Raw genomic sequence first — 12,224 nt, 5'->3', positions numbered from 1 at the left:
GGACCATTGTCTAAAAATGAATTTTAACTTTTGATCTATAAACTTTCTATACACTTTAATGTTTTTTATGTGGTTTTTATAAATTTTGATTAGATTCTTTCATGTTTTCAGAGCTGTCAAATTTAGTGAGCAAATTTTTATCCAGGTTTTTTGGGATGTAACTCACAGACCATATAGTTTACCCGTTTAAAGTGTACAATTCAGTGGCTTTTAGTATATTCATAAACTTATGCAACTATCACCATTATATAATTCCAGAACATTTTCATTACGCTTAAAAGAAACCCTTTAGCAGTCATTTCCTATTCTCCCCTCCCTCTAGCCCCTAGCAACTGCTAATCTACTCACTTCATTACTAGAGCTTAATTTAAAAAAAAAAAAAAATGCAGAGCCTCTCATCTTGTTCTTCTTCAGGAGTGTCTTGGCTTATTTGTGGCCCATTGCTTGTCCCTGTACAGTCAGGTTCTACCAAAAAAAAAAAAAAAATCTGGTTGAGAGTTCTATTGAAATTTCATTAAACCTACAAGTCAATTTGAGAAGAGTTGACATCTTTACAGTGTTGAGTCTTCTTAATCAAGAACATGGTGTAGCTCTCCGTTTACTAAGTTTTGAACCTTTCTCGATAAAGTTTTGTTTTCTTCATAAAATGATTGTTTCTTTTGTGAGCTTTATCTCAGAGTAACTTTTATATTCTTTGTTATAAATTACATTTTCTAATTGCTGGTTTTATTGCTGGTGTTAGGATCACTTGCGTTTTTAATGTGATTTTGAATCTTACAGCCTTGCTGAATTTCTTACTAGGTCGGAATCCCTTTCATCTTCAATGTAGATAATTATACTTATCTGGAATAACGACACTCTGGTTTCTTCTAATTCCTTCTTGTTTATTTTTCTTATGCATTGGTTAGGAACTCTAATATACTGTTGAATGGTCAGTACATTCTTAGTTTTTAATAATATACATTAAACAACCCTCAGATCAGCCTTCTCTAAGAGAGTACAGATTTCTTGCTGAGGACAGGTTTGTCAGACCCATAAGGAAAGCAAAGGCATACCTGAAATTTGCTTATCGTTTTTTAGTTGTGAACCTAATCCTGGGTGGTTTAAAACTCATCGGTTTAAATTTTAGCGTTCCATTTTATTCATGTTTGGGGCTTCTTGTATTTACAGTGCATTTTATTTTTTAAAACATTTGACTTATGGGAAAATATTGTATCTGGGTTTATTTATTAATGCTGGTTGCTTTTTTCCCCATCACTAGCCTCTTTGCCAGTAGCCTTGCCAAACTAATATATTTTATGTATTTTAAAAACATTTATTTGTGTTAATAGGTGAACACGGGTAAAAATTATATGGCAGGTGTTCTTTGTACTATTTTTATTCTTACAGCTTTTCTTTAAATTTGAAATTATTTCCAAATAAAGGTGTTCAAAATGTATTTGTTTGTAAAGGTAATACATGCCCATTATCAAAATAAAAAATGATTCAGAATAGCTATAATAAAAAAAGACAAGTAACTCTTTTTCTTTTCTTTTTTTTTTTTTTGTTGTTTTTGGGGTTTTTTTGGGGTTTTTGGCCATGCAGCTTTCAGGATCTTAGTCCCCCAACCAGGGATCGAATCTGTGACCCCTGCAGTGGAGTGCTGAGTGTCCTAACCACTGGACCACCAGGGAATTCCCTTTTTTTTTTTTTTAAACAAATAAAAACACTTGAACAAAAACTTCAAAAAGGAAAATATGAGAATGGCCAGTAAGCACATAAAAATGCGCTCAATATCTTTAGTCATCAGGAAAATGAAAATTAAAGCCATAGTGAGGTACTCAACTGCATTAGAATGGCTAAAATAAGACTGATACCACCAAATGTTGGTGAGGATGTGGAGCACCTGGAACTCTCATACAGTGTTGTTGGGAGTGTAAATCTTTGCCTTTTTTTTTTTTTTTTTTTTAAATAAAGTTGAACATCCATCCTCTACCCCCACAGTTCTATTCTTAGATATTTACTCAGGAAAAATGAAAACATGTCGATAAAAGCTGTGTAGAAGAATGTTCAGAGTAGCTTTGTTCATGATAGCCCGAATGTGGAAATTACCCAAATGCCTTCAACAGGAGAATAGATAAACAAATGGTTGCATATGAATGCTGCTCTGTAATAACAAGTAATGAACTACTGATGTATGCAGCAGCATGGATGACTCTGATAGACATGAGACTGAGCGGAAGAAGCCAGACAAAAGAGAGTACCTACTGTATGATTGCATCTACGTGTAGAACAAAAGTAGGCAAAAATAATTCTTGGTGGTAGAAATTGGGACAACCATTGTCTCTGTGGGGTGGGAGGGGCAGTGTAGAGTGGGGATTGACTAGGAAGGGGCACAAGGGAACTTTCAGGAGTGTTGGGTGTGTTCTATATCTTGGTATGCATTTTTAGAAATAAACTTATTGGGCTTCCCTGGTGGCGCAGTGGTTAAGAATCCGCCTGCCAATGCAGGGGACACGGGTTCAAGCCCTGGTCTGGGAAGGTCCCACATGCCGTGGAGCAACTAAGCCCGTGAGCCACAACTACTGAGCCTGCACTCTAGAGCCTGTGAGCCACAACTACTGAGCCCGCATGCCACAACTACTGAAGCCCACACACGTAGAGCCCATGCTCCGCAACAAGAGAAGCCACTGCAGTGAGAAGCCCACGCACACTGCAACAAAGAGTAGCCCCCGCTTGCCACAACTAGAGAAAGCCTGTGCGTAGCAACGAAGACCCAATGCAGCCAAAAAATAAATAAATAAATTTAAATTAAAAAATAAAATAAATTTATTTATTTATTTTTGACTGCGTTGGGTCTTTGTTGTTGTGTGTGGGCTTTCTCTAGTTGCAGTGAGTAGGGGCTACTCTTTGTTGCAGTACATGGGCTTCTCATTGCGGTGGCTTCTCTTGTTGTGGAGCACGGGCTCAAGGTGTGCGGGCTTCAGTAGTTGTGGCATGTGGGCTCAGTTGTTGTGGCTTGCAGGTTCAGTAGTTGTGGCACACGGGCTTAGTTGCTCCACGGCATGTGGGATCTTCCCAAACCAGGGCTCGAACCCGTGTCCCCTGCGTTGGCAGGCGGATTCTTAACCACTGCACCACCAGGGAAGTCCCTTGATACGCATTTGTCAAAACTAATCAGATAGTATACATTTCAGTCTTTGTAAATTGTACCTCAATTTAAAAAAATAAGGGAAAGGACACAAGGGGTATACATTGATCCAAGGACATTCTCCTGCATAAGCACAATGCAGTTCATCCATGTTGTTGTGAGTAGCTGTAGTTCGTTCTTTTTTTCATTATTGTATAATATCCATTTATTGAGTATTGATCAATACATCAGTCAATCCACGTAGTGATTCTACTGATGGGCACTCTGTTTATAGCCGAAGTTACAAATGACGCTGTCATGAACATCTGGATGTGTACATGCATGTATTTCCCTAGGGAATCCAAACCTAGGACTGACATTGCTGGGTTATAGGATGTTTGTATCTTCAAGTGTAGCAGATAATGCCAAACCACATTCTTAAATGCCTGGATCCATTTTCAGTGTACCTGTTCCCTGTTCCACATTCTCATTAGCACTACTTGGTATTGTTAAACTTTAATTTTAGCCATTCTTGTGGATGTGATATCATCTCATTGTGGTTTTAATTTGCATTGTTTTGTGTCTTCCTTACTTTATTGAGGTTAAATACCTTTTCGTGTGAATGCTGGCCATTTGGATATCCTCTTTGGTACAGTGCCTAATTCAGGTCTGCCTATTTTTCTTACTGGTTGCCTTTTTCTCTCTCTCTCTCTTTTTTTTTTTTTTTTTTGGCTGTGCCGCGTGGCATGCGGCATCTTAGTTCCTGAGCTAGGGATCAAACCCGTGCCCCCTTCAGTGGAAGCAGAGTCCTAACCACTAGACTGCCAGGGAAGTCCCTGGGTTGCCTTTTTCTTATTGACGTATGCAGTCTAGATACAAATTCTTTATTGGTTATATGAACTGCAGATCTCATCTTCAACTCTGTAGGTAGCTTGCCCTTTTTACTCTATTAATGGTATCATTTGCTGAACAGAGGGTATTAATTTTAATGTAGTTCAATCGATTGATTTTCTCCTTTTTAAGATAACATCCTGGGTGAGTCTTACAAGTGTTGGGTTAAAAGGTATATACAGTTTTTAGATTTTTGCTTACAGTTTACTTTCCCACTGGCTGTGTATAAACCTTTTTATACCATTTTTACTCTCACCAACAGTGTATGTGTGATTTTCCCACACTCTTGCCAGAACTGGAGTTTTGGGGTCAGTTTTGACAATGTAATAGACCTCTTTTCTTCATTAAATGAGTATTTTGTCTTAGTTTGCCTGTATGATTCAGGGAATAAATTTGTTGCATCATTCCAAGAACATGGCAGTCAGTAAGCCTAATTGCAAGATTAATACTAAAAATATTCTTTGGCTTTTGATCCTGTGAGGAGCATTTATCGTTGGTAGGGAAAAGAGAGAAAGATATAAAAAGCCATTTTCTTTTTTATTAATTTAAGTCAGCCTGATGTTGGCTTAAATTAATGAAAATAAACTGATGAAGACTTAATACAGTAGTCCCCCGTTGTCTGTGAGGGAATATGTTCCAGGACCCCAAGTGGATGCCTGAAACTGTGGATAGTACCTAACTCTATATATACTATGTTTTTACCTATACATACATACCTATGATAAAATTTAATTTATATATTAGGTACACTAAGAAAGTATAAATCAGGCAGAGCAAGAAGTGCCAGCACCACTACGCTTGCCTTTGGGACCATTATTAAGTAAAGTGAAGAGTTTCTTGAACACAAGTGCTGTGATACCATGACAGTCGATCTGATAACTGAGATGGGCACTCAGTGACTAATGGGTGGGCTACACTGGACAAACAAATGATCCACGTCCCAGGTAGGTCGGAGCTGGACAGTGTGAGATTTTAGCATACTGCTCAGAACAGCGTGCAGTTTGAAACCAATGGGTTGTTTATTTCTGCTACTTTCCATTTAATATTTTTCGACCATGGTTGATTGTGGAAAGTGAAAAAACCCCTCAGATAAGGGGAGGCTACTATATAGTGGATCAAGGAATCCATGGAATTGATGAGTTAGAATTTTGTGGATTTTCCTTGTAAATTTCTGGCATATTTTTAAGTGATAGAATATGATTTTACCTACTCTTTTTCACACACTTTTACTCAAAGAAGACATCCCCACCCCAATCTATATCTGCTCCTCCTCTCTCCATCCCCCAATATTCATTCATACTCCTTCCTGGTTTCGAGGTAGCTCCTAAGTTTTCCTTGGGGATGGGTAGAGTTTCATTTTGAGACTCCATGACAGAGACTGTTGGAAGAAGTATTTGTTAGGAGATGAAATTTGGAGTGGAACTCTCCTCTACACTCTAGCCTGGTTCCCACTATCTTACTTTAGTTTAGATCTTTATCCTTCTCAATAGATTTCTGTCATAGTCTAACTCCTCTTCTGCCTCCAGACTTCCCATGGTTAACAGAATGAAATTCCTAAAACTCAGATCATTCTCCTGATTAACATCCTTCAGACTCTAAAAAAATCACAGTCTTAATCCCTCAGCACAGAGCCGTGATTATCATCAGCCCTCTTGCCGTCTCTCTATCCTCCTCACGTATCCAGTTTCCCACACACCTACTGAAGTCTATGGTTTCTTTGAATTTGGAATGTTCTTCCACACCGGCTCATCACATTACCTCAGACTCCCTCTCCCTCCCCACTGGCAACCCATCTGCATATTTACTGACTTCTTTTAAAAGTGAGCTCAGGCAACACATCTCCTTGGAAACCTTACCTCCCTGATCCTTATTCCCCTTCTGTACCTCCATGCCCTCTTCTCCAGCTCAGTGAGTTAGATGCTCCCTGTTCTGGGCTGCTACAGTTCTCTCTGTATCCTTCTATCACTCTGCTTTGTATTGTTATAGATTGGACTTTGTCCTCTACTCATTTGAGCTCCTTGAAGGCAGGGCCCTGATTCCCCTCCTTATTCCCACCCCACCCGCCGCCCGGAACTAGCATGGTGTAGTTTATAGGAGGCACCCCATAAATGTTTAATGAATGATTAGATGCAAAATTGTATCTAACTTTTTTTTTTAATTTATTTTTGGCTGCATTGGGTCTTCATTGCTGCACATGGGCTTTCTCTAGTTGCGGCGAGCGGGAGCTACTCTTCGTTGCGGTGTGCGGGCTTCTCATTTTGCGGTGCCTTCTCTTGTTGCGGAGCACAGGCTCTAGGCACGTGGGCTCAGTAGTTGTGGTTCGTGGGCTCAGTAGTTGTGGCTCGCAGTTCTAGAGCTCAGACTCAGTAGTTGTGGCACATGGGCTCAGTCGCTCCACAACATGTGGCGTCCTCCTGGACCAGGGATCGAACCCGTGTCCCCGGCATTGGCAGGTGGATTCTGAACCACTGTGCCACCAGGGAAGTCCCTCTAACTTTCTTCATGTACGTATGAGAAGAACTTTCTGAGAAAAAGAGGTCAATTAGAAAGGGATAGGAATTTAATCAATATTCTAAATCCCTCTTCTCCAAAAGCAATACACATTTAGGAATGACTACTGTGCTTGTAGGATTTGTAGGGTTTTGCTCACCTGAGTTGTGCCTTGCTGTCACAGAAGGATGCCCTGCAGTGGTCTCGCAGTCCGGCTGCAGTGGAGGGAGAGGAGCCAGAGGACACAGCTGATGTGGAGAGCTGTGGGTCTAATGAAGCCAGCACTGTGAGTGGTGAAAATGATGGTAAGTGCCCTTGACAAGATGGGTGAAGAGCCACAAGCAGTCGCTAGGGTCTAACCTTTATTTCCCTCTCTTCCAGTTTCTCTCGATGAAACATCTTCTAATGCTTCCTGTTCTACCGAATCTCAGAGTCGGCCTCATTCCAATCCCAGGGACAGCTACAGAGCTTCCTCACAGGTGGGGGGAGAGTTGGTGACTAGGCTGGGTGGATAAGTGAGGCAGGCACAAGACAGGACTCTTCCTCCTGTAGTTAACTGAGTGTGTTGAAGAGTGGAGAAAATCACCTTGGTCTCCACCTGTTAGTACCATTTAAAAGTGGGCCATAGGAAAAGTGGGTAGTAGATCTGAGAGCAGAGCAATTTGTTTTTTCTCTTTACCATGGATGGATAATTTTGTCTGTATTTATGAAAAACCTGGGAACATTCAGGGAGAAGTTGGAGTGGGGAGAACATGAGCTTGGGAGTCATCAGTTTGAATTGCAGCCCCGCCACTCACTAGCTTTGGGCAAATTCCTTACCTGTAAAGTGGGGAGAGCAACACATTCTTTTCAGTGTGGGGTGATGCTTGGCACAGTGGCCTGCACCTGGCTCAGTAGAATGAGTCATTGCTACTATTGGCATTACCTGCCTGTGCTGCTTGAACACTAACTCTGTTTTACAAGACAGCGAGGGAGACGTGGTCGAGAGGGACAGCTGTTGTGGCCTGCAGGTGACTCAGGCTCCTTTTGTATCCCCTCTGGGAAAATAGGCAAACAAGCAGAAGAAGAAGACCGGGGTGATGCTGCCTCGAGTCGTCCTGACTCCTCTGAAGGTAAACGGGGCCCACGTGGAATCTGCATCAGGTATGTGTAAACTCGCGATTGCGATGCTGCTTCCTCAGGTCCCGGGGACCTGCCTCCCTCTGGCGGCAGCTCTTGGCCTAGGTGGCGCCGCGCCAGTAGAGTCAGGAGCCCTCCTCTGGCAGGCAGCACGCCGTGGCGGTGAGAGCCGACCTAGCTTCCGGCATGGGCTCTGCCGGGCGCCCTTCCCCTGGCCTCACGGGGCGGTTGTGAGGGTCCCGTGAAGGCGTGTGCAGGTGCTTTGTAGAAGATACAGTGCAGACTAAGATGGCGGTTTGGCATTCTTACGTGATAATTTAAAGCCAGACCAGGAGGTGGTGATCTCTGACGGCCCAGGGCTGGGCCATGGAAGCACCGGTGTTGCTGGCAGCATCTCAGGGAGAGCTGGGAGAAGTAAGCTTGTCTGAGAGCCGTGGGCGCGGCGTGTGATGCTTTTGACCGGTGGAATGCTGTGCCTTCAGGGTTCTCAGGCCGCCACGCCGATGGCGAGAGCGGCAGCCCGTCCAGCAGCAGCAGTGGCTCTCTGGCCCTGGGCAGCGCTGCTATTCGTGGCCAGGCCGAGGTCGCCCGGGACTCTGCCCCGCTCCTGAGAGGCTTCCGGAAGCCGGCCACAGGTAGGTGGCTTGGCACTCATTTCTCTGCCTGTAAGGGGGCCCCTGCAGGCCTAGAGAGAAGATGATGTCTTCTACTCCACTCCTTTACAGTTTATTTTTACTTCTCAGGTGGCCCTCTATTTTTTGTTGGTTTTTACCTTGTATTTTGGTTATGTCACATATAGATTTTTCTCTGCTAGACTGAGAGAACTCCCTGTGGGCAGAGATGGTGCCACATTGCTCCTTGTATGTCCCTGTAAGGGCCTACCCTGTGCCTGCCTTGATACTGCTTAGTGAGTGCTCAAGTGAGTGAAAATTGCTTCTGAGTGTCTCAGTGAGGAATTCCAACATTTGTTTTCTTTCTTCGGTAGCATCCTGCCAAGTTTGTTCTCAACGTCTGCAGTCTCTGTCAGACGCCCTTTTTTATAACCTAGTTAGTATATGGGGTGGAAGCCTATGCTGAATTTGGGCTATGCAGACAAGTTCAGTAGTGTGCACCTCCCACCCGCAGTAGGGCTATTTGCAAGGCTAGTATGCTGTTTGCTATTTCCGGATTTATATCTCAAAGCCCACATGCTGGGTTTTTGTAGATGGGCCACATGAAATCATTAAGAAGACTAACCTTGGCTTCTGAAAATTAGAATAAACCATCACCCAAGTGGCAGCTAGGTTTGCTGTCTTGTAGGCTCTCCAGCTCATCAGCCTTGCTCAGTCTTAAAGCCTCACAGGTCTCTGTTCCATTTGCTGAGGCTTTTGTGAGAGGTATTGACATTGCAGTGGGCTTTAAACAACCCTTAGCACCTTTCTGCCTGGAGGTCAGACCTCTCCAGCCCATTCACAGAAGACTTCTGCAGATTTTTCTGTAGGACGCTAACCGGATTCACTTTTAGACTTCCCTCGTTCTCCCACTGGGCTTTGTGGAGCCTCTTCCCCAGCTTTGGAGGGAAGCTCAGAGCCTGCCCCTTGCCTGGTTTTCTGTGGGAAGAGTGTCCCTTCAGGCTGTGACACAGCGTGCTACTGGGTCTTGTCTGAGACGATGCAAGCCCGAGTGTTCTCTTAGGTTTGATGGTAGCCGATAGGGTAGGGTAGACTGGATGATTGAGCTCACTGTGTGCAGATAAGTTCTGGGTAGCTTGAGTGCTGCCACCAAAGTTTTCCCTCAGTTGGCATTTGCTTTTTTGGTTTAAGAAGCTGAAAATCTACATTTTGCTTCCTACTGCTTGAAAAATCACAGGTCAAATGAAGCGCAACAGAGGGGAAGAGATAGATTTTGAGACGCCTGGGTCCATTCTCGTCAACACCAACCTCCGGGCCCTGATCAACTCTCGGACCTTCCATGCCCTGCCGTCCCACTTCCAGCAGCAGCTCCTCTTCCTCCTGCCTGAAGTGGACAGACAGGTACAGATGGGTGGCTTCCTCTTTGCTCCCTCTGGGCTAGCTTCTGTTCTCTTTCTAAGTTTCTTTATTGTTTTTTTTGCCTTGATCCTTCCAGGTGGGGACCGATGGCCTGTTGCGTCTCAGCAGCAGTGCACTGAACAACGAGTTTTTCACCCACGCGGCTCAGAGCTGGCGGGAACGCCTGGCTGATGGTGAGTAAACATTCTCGTCCCAGCGGCTTGGAAGGTGCCTGCCATGTGTGGTGTCACTTGTCTCCTGGTATTTAAAACCCAAAACCCAAATACTCATTTTTCAACAGTCTTTTTCTTTTTTTTCAAGGGGTATTATTTAGTATAAGGCAGGCTTTCCTCTAATAGACATGGTGGATGTTAATGTGCCCCGTAGCTCTAAAGAAGGTACAAGAGTATTTGGGCTTTCACTATTTTGTGTGTATATATTCATCTGCATTGCCTCTTCATCATTAAAACTATAAACTCCTATTCTTTCCAGTAAGCATGGCATTGACCTACTCGGTAAGTTCCACCAGGTGCTCTGTCTTTTTAGATGTTGCCACTTGGAGTGATTGTTAGCTTCTCGTAATTCAATTTCGTGGGGAAGCTACGTGGGAAGTGCACTGGGGGGCCCCCAAGACTCCCCTCCAGGTTCGATGATTTGCTAGGAGGACTCACAGGACACAGCATGTAGTTGTACTCAATGGCTGTAGTTTATTTCAGTGAAAGAATACAGAACAAAATTAGCAAAGGGGAAAGACGTCTGGGGTGTAGTCCAGGGAAACCAGGCGCACACTTCCGAGATCCTCTCCCGGTGGCGTCCCACAGGATGTGCTCAGTTCCCTCAGCAAGGAGTTGTGACCGCACGTGTGAAGTGTAGTCTGCTGGGAAGCTCGTCAAGGACTTGGTGCCTATGGTTTTTATTGGGAGCTGATCATGTAGGAAGCCTCTGTCTGACCCAAACCCAAATTCCAGAGTCCCCAAAGGAAAGCAGGTGTTCGCCATAAACCATCTGGTTTGCTTCAACTGTTCAGGCACAGTGAGCCATTCCCTGTCAGTTATGGGGTGGGGACCCTCCTGAAATCCAAGGTTCCAGATGTCAGCCAGAGGCCCACCTTGTCAGCAGGCCTGTCTGAGCCTGCTGTGTTAACTTTTTTCTGCGCATGGAGTAAGAACGATTCTCTTGTTTATTTATTTTTGTTCTGCTTTTTTGATCAATGTGTTATTTGCTGTTGAAGCACTGATTACCTGAGGGAAGAATAAATTTCCCTTATAATAGGTGTGTTAGTTCTGTCCTGAATAAGAGCACGATGTGAGAGATCTTCTGGGGGAGACAGGAGCCAGCGTGAGGAAGATAGTGAGGGTTAAAAAAATGATTTCCAAGCTCACCAGAGTCACATGTTATTTTGAAAACTCCTCACATGGTAGAACTGCAAAATTTGGCTTTTCCTAAGACAGACCTTAATATCCTTAATGCACCACTTGAAGAGTTTTGTTTCTCTCTAGGCGAATTCACTCATGAGATGCAAGTCAGGATACGACAGGAAATGGAGAAGGAAAAGAAGGTGGAACAATGGAAAGAAAAGTTCTTCGAAGACTACTATGGACAGAAGTAAGGCCCTTGGTGCTGTGAGTCCTAGTGTGGTTTCTGGGGGGACAGAGGCAGGTGTTCTCAAAGCCATGCATACTGCTGTGTCACCCAGGAATGTGGAGATTGCAGTGACTCTCATTTAGCTTAATGCCATTCATGGGGAAGCTAACATAGGTTTTTCTGTGGTTAGTGTTACATACCATGCAGATTTATTTTGTTCTGAGAGATCTAATATTTGGGTGTATATTATTCATAGTGGATGTGCCCTCTCTGCCCTGTAACTGATAATGTGAGTTTGGTTTGCAGATTGGGTTTAAGCAAAGAAGAGTCATTGCAGCAGAATGTGGGCCAGGAGGAGGTTGAAATCAAGAGTGACTTGCGTGTCTCGGGAGAATCAACACGACCGCAGCGTGGCCCGGCCACCCGGCAGCGAGATGGGCATTTCAAGAAACGCTCTCGGCCAGATCTCCGAACCAGAGCCCGAAGGAATCTGTACAAAAAACAGGAGCCAGAACAAGCAGAGGTTGCTAAAGACACACAGTCTGTGGCACCAGACATCCCCCTGTACAAGGATGGGGAGGCTAAGACCGATGCCGCAGGGGTGGGCGGTCCCCACCTGCCTGGCACATCCTCCACAGCACCCAACCCAGAGAGTTCCGAATTCCCGGTGGAAACTGTGGCTTCCCGGATCCAGCCCGATCCAGACGACCTGGCACGTGTCTCCACGTCTCCAGACAGAATTCCCAGCTTGCCTCAGGAGACTGTGGATCAGGAACCCAAGGATCAGAAGAGGAAATCCTTTGAGCAGGCGGCCTCTGCATCCTTTCCCGAAAAGAAACCCCGGCTTGAAGATCGTCAGTCCTTTCGTAACACAATTGAAAGTGTTCACACCGAAAAGCCACAGCCCACCAAAGAGGAGCCCAAAGTCCCGCCCATCCGGGTAGGAGGCTGTTTGATCCTGGCTGCCCTGAGCCCAGGCCCCTTTGAGGGACAGGAGATTAGTGGGGCTCCTTTGCAGGGAC

The 12,224-nt window shown here is 44.5% G+C and overlaps 1 protein-coding gene across 3 annotated transcripts in view; it reads left to right on the top strand.

The window, feature by feature from the left end:
- ASXL1 (ASXL transcriptional regulator 1) overlaps positions 1 to 12,224 on the top strand; it is a 68,726-nt gene that overhangs the window by 51,170 nt on the left and 5,332 nt on the right. The window contains exons 5-12 of one of the 3 annotated variants that reach the window (XM_036824627.1): positions 6,675 to 6,795; positions 6,872 to 6,969; positions 7,540 to 7,633; positions 8,092 to 8,244; positions 9,458 to 9,621; positions 9,716 to 9,812; positions 11,118 to 11,223; positions 11,509 to 12,142. In XM_036824627.1, coding sequence (XP_036680522.1) covers positions 6,675 to 6,795; positions 6,872 to 6,969; positions 7,540 to 7,633; positions 8,092 to 8,244; positions 9,458 to 9,621; positions 9,716 to 9,812; positions 11,118 to 11,223; positions 11,509 to 12,142 — 1,467 coding nt within the window. Of the gene's footprint in view, positions 1 to 6,629; positions 6,796 to 6,871; positions 6,970 to 7,539; positions 7,634 to 8,091; positions 8,245 to 9,457; positions 9,622 to 9,715; positions 9,813 to 11,117; positions 11,224 to 11,508; positions 12,143 to 12,224 lie in introns of those variants that run through there. The other 2 variants (XM_036824628.1, XM_036824630.1) reach the window with 2 other exon arrangements.

This window comes from Balaenoptera musculus, chromosome 15 (assembly GCF_009873245.2).
Source record: "Balaenoptera musculus isolate JJ_BM4_2016_0621 chromosome 15, mBalMus1.pri.v3, whole genome shotgun sequence".
Lineage (NCBI taxonomy): Eukaryota > Metazoa > Chordata > Mammalia > Artiodactyla > Balaenopteridae > Balaenoptera > Balaenoptera musculus.
The sequence above is the reverse complement of the archived record's forward strand: the minus strand, read 5'-3'. Positions and strand labels throughout refer to the sequence as shown.